General features: G+C 46.0%; 1 protein-coding gene across 3 annotated transcripts in view; it reads left to right on the forward strand.

Moving 5' to 3' along the window:
- Window positions 1–18,781, forward strand: part of EXOC4 (exocyst complex component 4) — a 294,852-nt gene that overhangs the window by 22,907 nt on the left and 253,164 nt on the right. For all 3 annotated transcript variants that reach the window (XM_032106112.1, XM_032106115.1, XM_032106116.1), the window contains 2 exons: window positions 16,496–16,680; window positions 18,117–18,226. In XM_032106112.1, the coding sequence (XP_031962003.1) occupies window positions 16,496–16,680; window positions 18,117–18,226 (295 nt within the window). The remainder of the gene's footprint in view (window positions 1–16,495; window positions 16,681–18,116; window positions 18,227–18,781) is intronic.

An 18,781-nucleotide genomic window follows, 5' to 3' on the forward strand; every position in this document is an offset into this window, starting at 1 on the left:
AAAGAAACAGTAATTCACCTGCATTTGGAGCTTTTTCCTGGCCAAAAATCACTGCAGGCTCATTGGCTTTTGCCATCTTGTGTTAACACAGCTCTGCAAGGCTGTGATGTTGTAATCACTCACTGGCCGTGGGATAATTCCCTTCTCCTTTGATATGATAGGAATATTATGTAAAATCATTACTGATCTGTCAGGGAGGCAGAGTGTCCATAGATCTGCCTGTCCTTTGGTTTCATTCCTCAAGGTAAACAGCTGCTCGTGGCTTAGAAAAAGCCCAAAGTGATCTGACAAGGAGTTTGTAGCACTCACCCTGCAATTGCAGCCCTGATTAATGTTGTTCCTGTAGCCTTATGATCCATACAGTTGGAATTAGACCTTTGCAGCCCTGTGCTGGGTGGATGCAATCACTCCAAAGGCATCATTCCAGCCTGCTGCATCCCATTCCTGCAGCCTGCTCTTTGTATTCCACTCACATTAATTGAAGTAATTTTGCCACTGAAGCGTGTTTCAAACCTCTGCATTTAAATTGAAATTTTAATTCCCTTATTGTTTGGAAAAGACGGCTGAGGATGGCTTGTTACAGGTTTCATTATCACTCAAAACTCTCCAGCTGCTGGTTCTAATGTGCAGTGACTGAGTAATGCAGGCAGAGATTGTTAATAAAAGACTGGCAGCTTTTCCCAGTCGGATAAACACAATGCAGAGGTACTTTGTGACAGCTTACATTTGTATGAAGTTAAAATTTTTTTAAGTGACAGCTTTTTTCTTTCTGATTCTGTATCCAGCCAGAGCAGCACACAAATATCAGGTGTTCCTGTTGTGTATTCCTCCAGCATCTTGATAATTCCAGGAGCAGAGGCAGTAGGATCAGGTTTGCTGTCCTACAGTTGCACATTGCAGGTTGTCTAAAAGAACCCATTTCCTGCATCCTTGGAATTGTGAAGCTTTGGAGAATTTGGGAATGTCTGGAACAGATAAAATGCCTGTTCGAGCTGGAATGCATTTTAGTTATTTTCCATTTTTTTATGTGCCTTTTTTATAGTGAGTTTGTACTTCTTCCTGAAATGGAGCTGTTTTTTCACACACTGAATTACTGACAGCAATATTCACTTTTATGTGGCATTTGAGTGCACGTGCAGCCATTTGTGGGTGGTTTTTGTTTAATGTAGAACAAGAAAAGGATTCTGGGGGGGACCTTGTGGCTCTGCACAAGTCCCTGACAGGAGGGGGCAGCCGGGGGGGTCGGGCTCTGCTGCCAGGGAACAGGGACAGGAGAGAGGGAACGGCCTCAGGCTGGGCCAGGGGAGGGGCAGGCTGGATATTGGGGACAATTGGGATAAGAGGGAGGATCACTGCTATTTCCATTTGCTTTTTTTTTTTTTTTTTTTTTTTTTTGTTAGGAAGACAAGAAGGAAGAGTGAAGGTGGAAAGAAGGAAGGATGGAATCCTTTAATTATTCTTCACTTATCTTCCCCCATCCTTGTATTAGTGAGGAATTCATGTTTTCCTCATGGGCACATCCTTCTCCCATGTCTTTTTCCCAGGAAATACAAAGCTGAAGTGACACTAGTTGTTTTTCCAGAAGTAGGGAATGTTCCGACACCTACTTTTATTTCTCTCCCAAAGTTAAGAACTTAAACTTCAGTTTTCTAATGTCAGAAAAATAATAATAACAGTATATTATCTCTTGCTCTGCTTTCTGATGTGAATGATAACAGCAGAATTTCTTTGGAGCGGACCACTTTGTCACTGCACATTTGGCATTTTACAAAAAAAGCGGCTTTGGTTTTTTAATTGTAGGACTTTACAACACAACTGGGTGACTTTATGGGAGACAACAGGGGCAGAAGTGGAAGGGATGTTGGTAAGTGGGAATGCTGTGCAGAAATCATGGAATGGTTTGGGTTGAAGGGACATTAAAGCTCTTCCAGTGCCACCCCTGCCATGGGCAGGGACACCTCCCACTGTCCCAGGCTGCTCCAAGCCCTGTCCAGCCTGGCCTTGGACACTTCCAGGGATCCAGGGGCAGCCACAGCTGCTCTGGAAAACAAATGAAGGTGGCACAGGAAAAGGAGACAGAGGAGAAATTAATAAGCAAGGGTAGGGATATCCTGGAGAACAGTGAGGACAAGGAACCCCCTCTTGCTGTGGGAAGAGGGAGTCAAGCAAAGGGTTTAAAATCCTGAGATGTTTTCTCAGAGCTGAGGGAGGTTTTTGCTCTGTGTGCAAAATATTTACCCTCTTCTTACTCATGCCATAATGAGCATCTCATCCCAGAGAAGCTGTGGCTGCTCCATCCCTGGAATTGTCCAAGACCAGGCCGGACAGGGCTTGGAGCAGCCTGGGACAGTGGGAGGTGTCCCTTCCCATGGCAGGGGTGGCACTGGAGGGGCTTTAATGTCCCTTCCAACCCAAACCATCCTGGGATTCTTTGTCCTCCTCAACAACCTCCAGTACTCTTCACTTTTCTGTGCACTCCATGTTAATCCTCTGGAAGGGACTTTGGAGTGACGACACCTCCCTGGAACAGTTGGCTGTTTGTAGCCCTGGGCATGGCTGAGAGGTTTCATTTTTATCTCTTGACTGTAGCTGCCGCCTGTGGCTTTCCTCAGGATGGCACAGGGAGAGTCTTTCAGTTAAAAGTGCCTTGTAGTGAGCAGAGTTCTTACACCTTAAGTAGCGTGGAATAATGAAATAAATAAAAATAACAATGCAGTTCTCAGTCTGCATTTTATTTACTGCCTGCCTTTCAGCTGGAACAAGGAAAATCGATAAAAACACTTTCATTTTGTTTCTGCATTCCTTAGTGCAGCGCTGGGATTCGCGTGCTGCCGTCGAAGAGTTTTGTATTTTGGAATTAAGTAGGTGGAAATGAGAGACCTTGGTTTGTTTGGGATTCTGTAGAAATGCTTTTATAGGTAAATTTAAATTTTGGCTCTGCTTGAAATTCTCTTTTGAGCAGTGCCATCTCCAGGGTTGTATCTTGTTCCCTGTGAGGTTTCTGTTAATTGGCAATGATTGGCAAACATGCTGATTTGTTAGGGTGAGGGACAGCTGAGAAAGAGGCACTTTGGTTTTTGTTAATTTAATTAATTCCAGGTACACCTGGAATATGTTCTGGTGATTGACAAAAACACAGAAATCATGGGCTTTGTGTGTCTGGTGAAAGGTTGGGGCCACACAAGGAGGATCTGAGGGCATTTGGTTTGTCCAGGTTAAGTTTGGTAGAACGCTGGTAAGTTCTTCCTGCCAGGGGGATTGGTGGTGTATTGGTCCAATGCTTTCCACCTGTTTCCTGTATATTTTTTCCTCTAAAATCTGTTTTGCTTATCTTTTATCAACTTCAGGCTAGTTTTAAACACATTAGAACGTGGAGTTTCTGTCCCTTGGAAACATCTTACAGTGTTTTCCCCTGGGCATAGTTATCAGTTCTTGCTCTCATTCTTTTCCTGCTGTAATTTGCATTATCAGGGCAGTCCTCTTGCATGAAGTTTTAGTACCTAAAGCTGCCTCGTTTGCTTTGCCACGTGCTTGACCCCAGCTCCTCCTCGCTGCCTCTCCAGAGCATCATCAGGGGGCTCTTAGCTCTGCTAATAACAACCCTTCATTTCAGCTGATGAAAGTTCATTAAGTGAGAAATCAGCCTGTAATGAAGGTGGAGCAGAGTTGGAATACAGAGGATGCTTTCCCAGCAATCACTGGTCTTTCCAGGAATTCTTTTTTAAACTCTGGCGTGTAAGACAGAATTTTATCCCCAGTAAAACATTGCAATGACACCATGAAAAATTGCTGAAGGGTTATGGGACACTATAAAATGATCCAGATAAATCTGATTAAATTATTTTGAAAATGCAGTTTTAAAGCTGGTGGAAAGGTGTAATAAATTTAGCTTTTGCCAAAGCATTTGAAACACTTGTGTCCTGGGTTGCAGTGTATTCTATTACCATCCCCATCAGCTGTTGAAATCAGGTGGGGCAGTGTTTCCTTGCCTCCTCCCCCCAGACTATCTTTCTGTTAATTGCCCATCATTGTCCTGCCGCCTGACTCAGAGATAACTCCCTCCGGACTATCTTCTGTTAATGAGCCTAATCAACACTTTGCCTCATGACTCGTTACCCCATTGTGAGATGCTCCACCCAGAGGGAGGAACCAAGCATCCCATCGTGGATATAAGCTGAGGCTGAACACCAGAGAGACGGGCTTCCCACTGGATTTCCAGAGGACAGGAGCTACACAGCCACCACTGGACTTCCAGAGGAAGAGCAGACTGTTTCACTACAGGATCACTGCTTCAGAGGACTGCAGCCACCATTCTACCAGACTGCTACCACCACCCTGCCTAACAGGGTGTCAGGTTGTACCTTGACTCTGTCAGTTTGATAGTGTTTTCTTTTACCTTTTTTTTTCTCCTTTTCTTTAATTTCCATTAAATTGTTATTCTGACTTGGTGCCTCCCACTGGTTTGTTTTCAAACTAGCACATAATTTGGCGCCCAACGTGGGGCAGCTCTGAGAGAACGTCAGAATTACAATTTTGTGTTAACGGAAACCTATTCACCATGGTGCTCAGCTTGTCTATGTGGGTACTGTATCTTGCTCTCTATATTTTTCCTCACATGGGGAACTACCTGCCTGTAGTATTACTCCTGTTAAAACCAGGGAATGGTATGAGAATTGCTTTAATGGTTTATTATGTCTACAGCATAATAACCTGTGAGGCGATGAATACCATTCGGAGTATATACTCAGTTTTGTTTGGCTGTCCTAGTCTGGGCTCCTATGTCTGGGATCTCCTCAACAATCGCACCCAGCCCCTGGTGGGAGGAGTAGAGAGTGGTTTCTTCCAGCCTTTCAGGCCAGGCACAGCAGTTTTTGAAAATATTGAATTCCCTCTGGATGTCAAAGACGGCATAAACTTGCTGTCAGTTCTGCTTTGTCTTCTCTGTACAGCCTGCACCATGTACACCATGCTTAGAATCAGAGCTATGGCACAGCATCCTCAGGATGAGGGAGGGAAAAAGAGCAGAGCAACAAACACCATGCCTACGCAGACTGACACAGAGGAGAAAGGAACCAAATGCAAAGCAACAGCGTCCATGTCTACGCAGACTGTCACCGAGGAGAAAGAACCCAGATGCAAGACAACAGCGTCCATGTCTACGCAGACTGACACAGAGGAGAAAGAAACCAAATGCAAAACAACAGCGTCCATGTCCACGCAGACTGACACAGAGGAGAAAGAACCCAGACACAAGACAACAGCGTCCATGTCCACGCAGACTGACACAGAGGAGAAGGGAACCAAAAGCACTGTCAGCGTCCCCACGCAAACCATCACTGAACCAGAACAGCCTAAACCGATTGCAGTTGCCCCCGTGCAGAAGAAGAAATCAAAAAGCAAATCAGTCCGCATAGTGACTGACGAGGATGCAGCAGGACCTTCGCACCCAGCAGAAGAGGCAGAGCCAGAGATCATCACTCGGTCGCTATCCCTGGGTGAGCTGCGAGACCTGCGGAGGGAATTCACCCGCCAGACGAACGAGTCTATCCTGACCTGGCTGCTCCGCATCTGGGACGCTGCAGCCAATGACACCATTCTGGACGGAAGTGAGGCCAGGCAGCTGGGATCTCTGTCCCGGGATGTGGTCATTGACCAGGGGATCGGGAGAACCCAAAAAACCCTCAGCCTCTGGCGGCGACTGCTTACAAGTGTAAGGGACAGGTACCTTTGTAAAGAAGACCTCCAGGTGCACCAAGGAAAATGGAGCACAATGGAACAAGGTATCCGGTGCCTGAGGGAATTGGCTGTGCTGGAGATCATTTTCTCAGAAGATGAGAGATTTCCTAAGAGCCCAGATGGTGTCCAGTGCACGTCACAGATGTGGCTGAGGTTCGCACGCCTTGGACCAGAGATATACTCCCGTTACCTGGCAACACTGCAATGGAGGGAAGGCGAGGACAGGGTGGGCGTCTTGGTGAACAAACTGAGGATTTACGAGGACACCGTCACAGCCCCGTTTCGCACCCATGTCTCATCCGTGGAAACAAGTCTTTTGGCTGAGCAAGTCCGGAGCTTGATTGAAGAAGGCCATCAGAAACTGAAAAAGGAACTTAAGGAAGAGATTTACCACATCCCACCAGAACCAACAAGAGTCTCTGCCATTAGGAGCCGGCGACCCCCAACCAGGGAGAGAGGATACACCCCACGAGGTAATCTCTGGTTTTTCCTTCGGGAACATGGAGAAGACATGAGTAAGTGGGATGGAAAACCCACCTCCTCCTTAGCAGCTCGGGTACGTGAACTAAAAAGAGGGACAACTACCACAAGAAGCGCATCTAGAGTCAACATTGCTCCGGTCTCCCGCACACAGAACTCCAGACGGTACCGGAATGATACTATGACCGATCCTCTTGAAGGGACCTCAGGAACGTATTCACCGGAAGGGAGCAACATGCAACATGACCAGGAATAGAGGGGCCCTGCCTCTAGCCAGGTAGAGGAAAGGGAGAATCGGGTCTTTTGGACTGTGTGGGTCCGATGGCCTGGCACATCTGACCCACAAAGATACACGGCTTTGGTTGACACCGGTGCTCAATGTACTCTGATGCCATCAAGGTATGTGGGAGCAGAACCCATTTCTATTTCTGGGGTGACAGGAGGATCCCAGCAGCTGACTGTACTGGAAGCTGAAGTGAGTTTAACTGGGAACGAGTGGCAGAAACACCCCATCGTGACTGGCCCGGAGGCCCCGTGCATTCTCGGCATAGACTATCTCAGAAATGGATATTTCAAGGACCCAAAAGGACATCGTTGGGCTTTTGGGATAGCTGCTGTGGAGACAGAAGATATCAGACAACTGAGTACATTGCCTGGCCTCTCTGATGACCCCTCTGCCGTGGGACTGCTAAGAGTTGCAGAACAACAGGTGCCAATCGCCACAGCAACAGTGCACCGTCGGCAATACCGCACCGACAGAGACTCTATGGTTCCCATCCATGAGATGATTCGCAAACTGGAGAGCCAAGGGGTGGTCAGCAAGGCCCATTCACCTTTCAACAGCCCTATATGGCCAGTGCGTAAGTCCAGTGGAGAATGGAGGCTGACGGTGGACTACCGTGGCCTGAATGAGGTCACGCCACCACTGAGCGCCGCTGTGCCAGACATGTTGGAACTTCAGTACGAGCTGGAGTCCAAAGCAGCGAAGTGGTACGCCACTATTGACATTGCCAATGCCTTCTTCTCCATTCCTTTGGCAGCAGAATGCAGGCCCCAGTTTGCTTTTACCTGGAAGGGTGTGCAATACACCTGGAACCGACTGCCCCAGGGGTGGAAGCACAGTCCCACCATTTGCCATGGACTGATCCAGACTGCATTGGAAAAGGGTAAGGCTCCAGAACATCTGCAATACATCGATGACATCATCGTGTGGGGAAACACAGCAAAGGAAGTGTTTGAGAAAGGAGAGAAAATCATCCAGATTCTCCTGGAAGCTGGCTTTGCCATCAAAAGGAGCAAAGTCAAGGGACCTGCCCAAGAGATCCAGTTCCTGGGAGTAAAGTGGCAAGATGGACGACGTCAGATTCCCACTGAGGTCATCAATAAGATCACTGCGATGTCTCCACCGACCAGCAAGAAGGAAACACAAGCTTTCCTAGGCGCCATAGGTTTCTGGAGGATGCACATTCCCGAGTACAGCCAGATCGTGAGCCCTCTCTACCTGGTTACCCGCAAGAAGAATGATTTCCACTGGGGCCCCGAACAGCAGCAAGCCTTTGCCCAGATCAAGCAGGAAATCGCTCATGCGGTAGCCCTTGGCCCAGTCAGGACAGGACCAGAGGTGAAGAACGTGCTCTACTCTGCAGCCGGGAACAATGGTCTGTCCTGGAGCCTCTGGCAGAAGGTGCCTGGTGAGACTCGTGGCCGACCACTGGGATTCTGGAGCCGAAGCTACAGAGGGTCTGAAGCCAACTACACTCCCACAGAGAAGGAAATCTTGGCAGCCTATGAAGGAGTCCAAGCTGCCTCAGAGGTAATTGGCACTGAAGCACAGTTGCTTCTGGCACCCCGACTACCGGTGCTGGGTTGGATGTTCAAGGGAAAGGTTCCTTCCACGCATCATGCCACCGACACCACATGGAGCAAGTGGATCGCCCTCATCACACAGCGTGCCCGTATTGGAAACCCGAATCGCCCTGGGATTCTAGAAATTATAACAAACTGGCCTGAAGGTGAGACTTTTGGATTATCCTCTGAAGAAGAGGAAGAGCAAGTGACTCGTGCTGAGGAAGCCCCACCATATAATGAGCTACCGGAGACTGAAAGACGTTATGCCCTCTTCACTGATGGTTCCTGCCGAATTGTAGGCGCTAACCGGAAGTGGAAAGCTGCAGTATGGAGCCCCACACGACGAGTTGCACAAGCTACCGAGGGACAAGGTGGATCGAGTCAGGTTGCAGAGCTTAAAGCCGTCCAGCTGGCTTTGGATATCGCTGAACGAGAGAAGTGGCCGAGGCTCTATCTCTACACCGACTCATGGATGGTAGCTAATGCTCTGTGGGGATGGCTGGATCGCTGGAGAAAAGCCAACTGGCAGCGCAGAGGGAAACCCATCTGGGCCGCTGAGATTTGGCAGGACATCGCCGCCCGAGTAGAGAAGCTGACCGTGAAGGTTCGACACGTGGATGCGCACGTACCCAAGAGTCGGGCTAATGAAGAGCATCGCAACAACGAGCAGGTGGACCGAGCTGCCAAGGTGAAAGTATCACAGGTGGATCTGGACTGGCAGCACAAGGGAGAATTATTCCTAGCTCGTTGGGCCCATGATGCCTCTGGTCATCAGGGGAGAGATGCAACATACCGATGGGCCCGTGACCGAGGGGTGGACCTTTCCATGGACAGCATCTCACAGGTCATCCACAGTTGTGAGACCTGTGCTGCAATCAAACAGGCCAAGCGGGTGAAGCCTCTGTGGTATGGTGGACGATGGTCAAAGTACAGGTATGGTGAAGCCTGGCAAGTTGACTACATCACTCTTCCCCAAACCCGCCAAGGCAAGCACTACGTGTTGACCATGGTTGAAGCAACCACTGGATGGCTGGAGACCTACCCTGTGCCTCATGCTACAGCCCGGAACACCATCCTGGGCCTGGAAAAGCAAGTCCTGTGGAGACATGGCACCCCTGATAGGATCGAGTCAGACAACGGGACTCATTTTAAGAACAGCCTCATCAACACCTGGGCCAGAGAACACGGTATCGAATGGATATATCATATTCCTTATCATGCACCAGCTGCTGGAAAAGTTGAACGCTGCAATGGACTACTTAAAACTACCCTAAAGGCACTTGGTGGGGGGACCTTCAAAAATTGGGAAGTGAACTTAGCAAAGGCCACCTGGATAGTCAATACCCGAGGGTCCATCAATCGAGCTGGTCCTGCCGAGTCTGAACCCTTGCACACAGTGGATGGAGATAGAGTCCCTGCGGTACACCTGAGAGGTATTTTAGGAAAGACTGTTTGGATTAATCCCACCTCAGGCAAAGACAAACCCATCCGTGGGATTGTCTTTGCTCAAGGACCTGGTTGCACTTGGTGGGTAATGCAGAAAGATGGGGAAACCCGTTGTGTACCACAAGGAGACCTAATCTTAGGTGAGAACGGTGTGTAGGTTTCACTGTGTATATATATATATATATATATGTATGTGTGTTTTAGAGTTTAAGAAGGTATTGATTTGGGATAATGTAGATGGTAATAGAATAAGGGGTGGATAATGTCCTGGGTTGCAGTGTATTCTATTACCATCCCCATCAGCTGTTGAAATCAGGTGGGGCAGTGTTTCCTTGCCTCCTCCCCCCAGACTATCTTTCTGTTAATGGCCCATCATTGTCCTGCCGCCTGACTCAGAGATAACTCCCTCCGGACTATCTTCTGTTAATGAGCCTAATCAACACTTTGCCTCATGACTCGTTACCCCATTGTGAGATGCTCCACCCAGAGGGAGGAACCAAGCATCCCATCGTGGATATAAGCTGAGGCTGAACACCAGAGAGACGGGCTTCCCACTGGATTTCCAGAGGACAGGAGCTACACAGCCACCACTGGACTTCCAGAGGAAGAGCAGACTGTTTCACTACAGGATCACTGCTTCAGAGGACTGCAGCCACCATTCTACCAGACTGCTACCACCACCCTGCCTAACAGGGTGTCAGGTTGTACCTTGACTCTGTCAGTTTGATAGTGTTTTCTTTTACCTTTTTTTTTCTCCTTTTCTTTAATTTCCATTAAATTGTTATTCTGACTTGGTGCCTCCCACTGGTTTGTTTTCAAACTAGCACAACTTGGGATGAAAATGGAAATGAGGAGTGGAAGGAAAAAGTCTTGGATAATTTTGTGATGCCAGTAGATAATTCTACCATTTCAGGGAAGTCATTTGTCCATACTGGTGCAGAAATTGCAGAATTTGTGTTCAGGTCCAAGTGAGCAGTTGGATAAACCTCTTGTTTATAGCCCCTCTCTTTCTTCAGCACCACTTTTGGTTCCAGCACTTTGTTGCTAGAAAGACATTGATGAATTACAGCGAGTGGAGGAAGAAGGAGAATGATTGATGGGTGACTGAGGCAAATGCAAAAGAATTAAATTTCTGTAGCTGGAGGAAAGGACAGCAAGTGAGGAACATAATTTTATAAATATTTAAAAGTTTGCAGAGGGAAAACAGTGTTTGGTCACTGCCATTGGAACACTTCAGCAAAATAAAAGCCGTTTGTCCTTTGTGTTAAGGTGTTTCAGAACAGGTTTGCCCAAAATAACCCTTTGACTTCTGTTTGTACATTTTTTCCTCTCCTTCCCCCATCAGATCAGTTTGCTTGTCCCAGGATGAGCTGTTTTCCTGCAAACTGAGCACTTTTTTGGGTGTGTGCAGCTCAGAATCTTTCAAACTGGTCTTCCAAACCTCTCCCCGTCTCAGCTTCAGTCATCTGTGTCAGTCCTCCCCTTTTTGTGCATCATTTGGTCATGATGCCATGAAGGGGAGTGAGCTCAGCTCTTCCCAAAATGTTGCAAAGGAACCGTCATCATCTTTCAGAGCTCTTTGTTTGCTTTTTGCTTCTTGATTTTTAAATGATTCTTAAAGGTAAACAAAATTGGGAGCAATTTTTTCCTTCACCTGAAAGGTGATCCTTGAGAAAAAGGAGGGGAATACAACTGTTGGACTCATGGTACCTGGAGAGCAGTGAGAAAAACTGGGAGCAATTTTTTCCCTCACCTGAATATCCCTTGTGTTCATCAACACCCAGCACTGTCCATCAGCTGCTCATCAATCCTCATGTCCTAGGCACCTTTGCTCCTTTCCCTGTTTTTAGGGAGAAGGAGGCAGTGGCAGTCAGGAATATCTCTGGGCTTTTCCTGTTTTCCATGATTTTAGCTGGAGACTCCCTCCTTTAGGATCACCAGGGTGGTTTTTTCCTTAACTAATTCCTGTTCACCGACTTGTCTCGATGCCACCTCACTCCGTGCTGTGGCAATTTGGTAGCAGACAATTCCCAACGTTTGGATTTCCTCTTCTACGCACAAGTTTTCCATGTATCCCGTTATTTGGCTGGCCCATCCTCAAAGGCCATCACTTTTCAGCTTCATCTTCATTCACCTTGCAACCAAAATACTGCAACAAATCTACAGCTGAAGCACAGCCTTGATAAACCTTGGAATTGAAGATAGAATTTGTCAAGCTCGGAATGAAAAGATACAAATTCAGCGTAAAGCAGCTTTAATCAGTTACTCATTAAGTGTTTCCAGCAGTGGAGGCTCCAAGTGCTTCATGGGCTTCTGGTTTTTGGGTGTTGTCCTCATAATTGGACTCAATGATTTTTGTGGGTCCCTTCCAACTCGGGACATTCTGTGATTCCCTCCACTGTCAACTGAAAATGTGGGAATTTTACAAGAAGAACAGCCTCAACTTCAGGAATTCCTTGCTTATTTTATTGCTAATTACCACAAACTTAGGAGTGATTTGGGTCTTGAGGTGGGGAAGAATAGAGAACACAAACAAACCCCACTGAAGTAAATGTTTTCTCACTGCTCTCCAGATACAATTCAAGTCCAGCAGCTTTATTCCCCTCCTTTTTCTCAAGTTGCTTTTCCCATGGCTTTTGCTCAATCTGTCACAGCTCCTGTGCTGAGGCAGTGGGTGGCACAGAAATCCGGTGTCACCTGTGAGTGTTTCTTGCTGCCATCCTGCCTCTCTCACTGCACTTTGGTTCCCCAGTTTGGGTTGGAAGGGACCTGAAAGATCACCCAGTTCCCACGGGCAGGGACACCTTCCACCATCCCAGGGTTGCTCCAAGCCCTGTCCAGCCTGGCCTTGGACACTTCCAGGGATCCAGGGGCTTCCCACCCTCCCAGGGAAGAGAGGGATCAGCATTTGTGGGTGTTCTGTCTTTTTGCCCACTGCCGAGTCCCAAAAGCTGCTTGTGAGGACTTCTCCTGTTCCACAGCAGTTTCCAGGCTCAGTCCTTATCTCCTGCACGTCAGGTGCAAATGGAATTCAGTGACCTGCTTGCTTAGATCTGCCTACACTTATTTAAGCTGGTTTTTAGTCATTTTCCTTTCCTGTACCTTGTGAAAGTGAGTCCCTTGTAAAAGCAGCAGATCAATTCTCCTTTCAAATGTCAGCATTGTTGTATTCGCCAGCGAGGCAGCTGGAACCTTCTGGGTTGTTGTTTATTTATTTTACTCTTTTATTCCGAGGGCTCAGCTTTTCCCTTTTGTCAGATTGTGTTTGTGTACGACTTTTTTTTTTTATCTTGAATTATGACCCACCACGTTGTTTTCTTTTAACCTTTTCTCTGTTGCTTGTTCATGTTTTCATATCTGTTGTCTAAATTCAGAACAGACTGGTTTCCCAGCCAGAAAGGATTTGGTTTTCTAGTCTGAACAACCATAATTTAGGAAGGAATTCTTCCCTGTGAGGGTGGCAAGGCCCTGGCGCAGGTTGCCCAGAGAAGTTGTGGATTCCTCATCCCTGGAAGTGTCCAAGGCCAGGCTGGATGCAGCTTGGAGCAGCCTGGGATAGTGGAAGGTGTCCCTGCCCATGGGAACTGTTTGATTTTTAATGTCCCTTCCTACCCAAACCATTCCATGATTTGATGATTCTATCATTATTTTGGTTTTTTTTCCCCTCCCTGCAAAAAAGCATCTAATTGAGAGTTTTCACTTTATCTCTGCTCACTTCCAGGCCTGGGGGGGTTCCACAGAACCTTTGAGGGAATAAATAGATTTCACTGCAAGCAGATTGGAAAACTTTGGCTGGAGTCAGGAAAGAAAGAATTCTGACAAATACCTTGTTAGCACTTAGGTTCTCGTTTGTTGTAAAATGCTAAATTAAACCCCTCCAAATTGCCTGGTACACTAAGCAAGTGTTTAGCTGTGTTTTCTTTTTAAGGCAATTAAGCTCTGCTATAAACTGCCTGTGACCTTTAAACAAGCTGCCTAATGGTGCTGGTGCCACAGTTATTTTCTATAAACTTGCAATTTTTAGCTTATACAAAGCACAGCTCTTTTTTCAGGCTTGTTTTGTCTCTGTTTCCTAAAGGGTCTTTACTTATTGTAGGTACTAATAAGTAGAGAGACATAAGAAGATTTGCACATCACAAATTACTATCAGATCATCTAAGCCAAATTCCCTGGTAATCCAGGCCAATATTTTAATTAGTGTTTGACTAAATTACAGTTACTGTGTGTTCATGAGCAGCTTTCAATGGGTGAGAGAGCTGAATTAAAGAATTGAAGGAGGTGCTGGTGGGGACTGCCCATTCTTTTGGTCCAATTTGCTCATCGTAAAGCAGATTTTCCAGAAGAATAACAATTTGTTTGTTGTCGATTCTCTTTCCAGCTGTTTTGTGTTACTGTGGCTCTTCTCTACACCCCAGCCCCTGCCAAAAGAATAACGTGGGGGAGCTCTTTTACCTGTAATTACCTTTGTGTCCAGCTAGTCCAACACAATGCCATGATCCCCCTGCAGAAAAACAAACAAAAGTCACTTTATTTCCATTTAACTGAGCCGTGTGTGTGGAAAAAAAGAGCCAGGAAGGACCATCAGCTGCTTTTTCTGGACCCTTGAACCACTTGTAGTTCTTCTGTCCATCTCATTTCCAGGTTTTCTTGGGCTGCTTTTCCATCATCGATATTAACTGGAGGCTTGCTGGATAACTCTTCCCCTCTCTATCCAATTCCACATCTTTTACTCCTTTTGGATGCACCTAGCAGGTGATGGGAGTGTTAAAAACCAGGGAAAGCTGATTGGCATCTCTTGCATAATCCAAGTTTTGGTGTGTTAGGAGCTGAGTGGGGGCATAAAGACAAAAAAGTTTCTGCTAAAGTTCCATTACTGATCTGCCTTTACTGTATATTTAATTCTGTGCATTTTTTATTGGTGTCTTTGCTTCCTTTTGGTTGCTTACTCTGTTCTGGGGTGCCTTATCCAGCACACAAAGGTTTTAATCTCATATTTTTTTATTCTGGAATAGAATCTTGGGTGCTGCTTTGTTGCCAGGACCTAAATCATCTATCTGGAAGCAAAGCTGCAGAAAGGAAAAACGTTTGGTTAGTTTTTTAACATAATTTTTATATTTGTTGCCATCTAAACCAACTGGAGACCTTCCTTTGATTTCCATGAACATGGATTAAACCTTTTTTTTTTTTCAATGTGTAATAAAGGGTTGATTATTCCATTTTTTTCCTTAAAAGATGTGCTTTGGAGCTGTATTTTGGCCTTAATAATTATTTTCTGTGAGCAGTGAACTCTTTAGGAACTGGCAAGACAAAACCAGAGCTGAAAGATCTGAGTGGAAAGTTTCAATTCCCCTTCCTTGCGTTTCAGAGAAAACTTTTCCTGGATGTCTTGGAAGTTTTTTAGTGTCACTTCACTCTTGATTTCACTTCTTCTCTGGCTGCTTTTTCATCTCTCGGCTTCCCAGTGTGACAGATGTTGCTCCTGCTCCTTCTCCTTGCTCTGGTGGGATTTTTGGCACAGCTCCCAGGGCAGTAGCAGCTCCCCAAAGCGATTTTGGGGGGGTTCAAGTGCCTTTGGAATGGGAAGATTTGGGGGACAGCTCCACCTGCCAAAGGAGGAAGGGAAGAATTAACACTTCCACTCCTGCCAGAGTTTCCCACGTGGTGCCTGCTGAGCTGCTCCCCTTGTGTGTGCTCTGCCACCTCCTCTGGGGAGAAGGAATTTGGGTTTTCCCTTCATCTTCGGGGTGGTTTTGTGGTGTGTGATGGCCAGACTTCCCTGACTGTTCCCAGATGGATACTGGGAAGGAGGAGGATGGACAGTGTTGTGTGGCAAGTGAGGAGATTTAAAAATGAATTTAAAAAGCTTGGATGTCCCATGGATATTCCAGTTTTTTCCTGGAGTTGGAGGCCAGCAGAGGAATACACTGGTGATGGATGTTCTTTCAGCAGAGTTAATATTTACTGGTACTGAGGGAGCAGCCCTTGGCTGGGCTGTCTGCTCGCTGTATCTTTGCTTTTAATTTTTAATGTTTGGCTGACAGGTTTGTTCCGAACCGAGATCCTGAAGTGCAAGCAAATGTCTTATTTCACTGACAGCATCCTCAGTTAGCAGGGAATGGGTTTTTAAATTTTATTTTAAAACTCTGCATGCCAAACACGCTATTGCCAGTTTCTTACAACATCAGCACTGAGAGTTTGGAAGCTGCAGAGGGATGCCTTTAGTTATTTATTAGCAACTGGAAATCGCTGTTAAATAGAAACCCATCCAAACTGGGAGGGATGCACAGTGAGGGTGTCACTTTTAGGCACCAGTTTGTCATTCCTGGTGGGTTTTGTCCATGCTTGGGTTTTGTCCATGTTTGTTTTTCGGATAGAAAAGGCAATTGAGCCTCGTTTTAGTGCTCATGGGATGTCAGCTGGTCATTATTTCAGATACTCAGATGGTGTAGCCACAGGACGTAACCCTTGTGCAGCCTAAAGGATGAGGCCTCCCAAGCTTTTTTGTCATGACTTTAAGCAAATTAAATTTAAGGCGTTTTGTCCCCATTTGTAGAATTAGGAATAATGGGTATTTTTGGTGTTTCTGTAATGGAAAGAATAACAACCATCAAACATCATTGTCACTATCTTCTTCTAACACTTTTCTACTCAATAATCCTCTTATTTGGGGATAAACCATGCTTTGATTTTTATTAAAGAACTGTGCTTTCGCTGACTTGTTTTTTGCATATGCTCAAAACATTTGAAGGCTGCGCATTAAATCTGAATTATTTGGATGTTGGACCCTTCTATATAATTCGTTTGGGAATAGACATAAAGAAATATTACTTCAAGATTTTCTTCTTTAGAAGGGTTTTAAGCATAGAATCATCCTGGTATTCAGACAAACCCCTAAAACAAGAGGAAAATTGCAAGAGTTGATTGAATTGACGGTGAGGTTTGAAAGAATTGATGTCTAAAAGTTATCCCCTGTTTGCCCCCCCAGGTGTCAGCAGTGGATTCCTTGGAGGGTCCCCTCCTGCAGGTGGAGGGGCTGAGTGACCTGAGGCTGGAGCTGCACAGCAAGAAGATGAACCTGCACCTGGTGCTGATCGACGAATTGCACCGGCACCTCTACATCAAATCCACCAACCGCGTGGGGCAGCGCAGCAAGGACAGAGCCAGGCTCGGGTGGGGCAGCACTCCCCGTTCCCAGCCACAAACATGGCACAGAGACAGCAGCTTGCACCCCAGCCTTGCACTTCTGGCGTGGAAATCCCTCAGGATTGTGGCTGTGGAGAGCAGGAAAACTCAAGATTTGTTGATGCACCTTCGAGCCTGTTCGCTTCTCTCGGGGTTTTGCTGCTTCCCACAGCTCCTTTGGGCATTCTTTCCCATGCCTGATGTTATCCCTTTCCTACAAATGTTATGATCATGAGGCTCAGGTCAAGGAAAGCCTGCTCATTTTCTAAGAAATAACCAAGTTTTAAAAGCCTTCCAACCACCCATAAGGTGATGAGATGGAGGCCACAGTATTGAAGTCTCTGAGCTGAAATGTCTTGGTTTTGATGTGTTTCCAAGGTGTTTTAAAGGTGTTGAAACTTCTTACCTGGTTGGTGCCTGTAGTCAGTGGAAATTCAATTAATTATAGGCTATTTTTCCCTGATTTTGCAAATTCTAAATTTGAATTGTTGGAGGGAAGGAAGAAGGTGGCTGGAAAAGAGAGACACTGTGTTGGGAGATAATTTTTGCAGAGTAGGAGAGATGGAGCCAGCACTTGATAGAGATGCAGAGAAAAGAGAAATGAGCATTTTATTGTGACAAGGAATAAAAATCTGCCTGCCAAAAATGCAAGATGGTCAGTTGCATTAAATGAATGTTTAAAATAAAGGATTGATTACAATTGGAATTTCTAGGAAGGAGGACTGCTAGTAAGTCATCAGTCTCTTCCTTACTCATCTCGTTAATTAAAAACAGCCACAAAGCTTTGGTGTACTCAGACTGGGGGACTGCTAATTAGCTGCACTTTTGTTTGGCTGCCTTTCTCTTGGTCTGGGTTCTCTTTTCTCACATTCCCTGTTGCACTTTGTGGGTATTTGATAACAGGAACTCTTGCAGCAAGGGTGGCTTGTTGTTTTGGGTGATTCTTCTGTGGGACACCAAGCCTAACCCTTGTTTTTGCAGGTTTCTGTGAGCATTTTGGCCTCTAAGCAAACATCCTGAGCTCCACTGTAGGAGACTTCCTCATTTCTTTCTCCTAAAAATGATTTCTTGCTTGTGTCCCCCTGCCATGTCCAGCAGCTGGGACAGTGTGACACGTTTTTAGCAATTACTACAATGTGAATTTATGATGAAAATGGCCAAGTGGAAAATCTTTTCATTTCTGAGTAAGGAGGTTCATTTGGGAAGGGATGCACATAGGTGTGCTCCCAGCAGGAATGTGAAGGGCAGGGAAGAGGGTTTCTGGTGGGAGTAAAGAAGTTTGGAGGATTAAGTTAACAGAAGGCATGGAAATGGGCACATCTATTTCTTAGGCTTAAAATGTAAGGAGTAGGTGGATTATTTGTTGTGAGCAAAGATTGTAAATAATAATGAACTGCTTGCTTTAATTCTCTCCCCTCACACAGGTCCCTTGTGAAAGATGCCTCTCCTGTGCCTCTGATGGATGTCACTAATTTATCTACACCTCGGAAATTCCTTGAGACTTCCCAGTTCAGCACTCCTGGAAGCTCCAGCAGTGAGTATTTCAGCCATATATATTCATTTGTAGATCTTCAGCTGATTTTGCTGGAGTAGGAGGAGGCAAATCATCCCCTCGTGGCTCAGGGGAGACAAAAACTTGGGAAGCGATTGGTGCAGTGTCACAAAACGAGGGGGTGTTGTGTCCAGAGGCAGAACTTGCTTTTTTTTTTCTCTTGGAAAATCATCTTTTGCCTCTCCTAACCCCCACCAGCTTCAGTTTTCTGTGCCTGTTCTCACCTTGATTGTGTTCTTGATATCTTGAGTAGCAGAGATTTGCAGTGGGTTCATTCCGTGTGGAGGTTTCCTCAACATTATTTACTGCAGGCAGCCAGGTTTGTGTAGATATTACTGAAGTTTTTTATTGTGCTGGAGCCAAAAGGTCAAATCTTTTCCATGTGGGAGCTTTGTAACTTTGAGTAAAGGTCTGTCTGTACACAGGAATAATCTGGGGCTGATCGTTTATTTGTGTTACTGCAGCAAACACTGAGGAAAACTCTTTCTCTGGTGCTTTTGTCAGAGGCTTTGCAAGGGCTGCAGAGAGGGGAAATTA

Source organism: Corvus moneduloides, chromosome 4, assembly GCF_009650955.1.
Source record: "Corvus moneduloides isolate bCorMon1 chromosome 4, bCorMon1.pri, whole genome shotgun sequence".
In the NCBI taxonomy this organism is placed as follows: domain Eukaryota; kingdom Metazoa; phylum Chordata; class Aves; order Passeriformes; family Corvidae; genus Corvus; species Corvus moneduloides.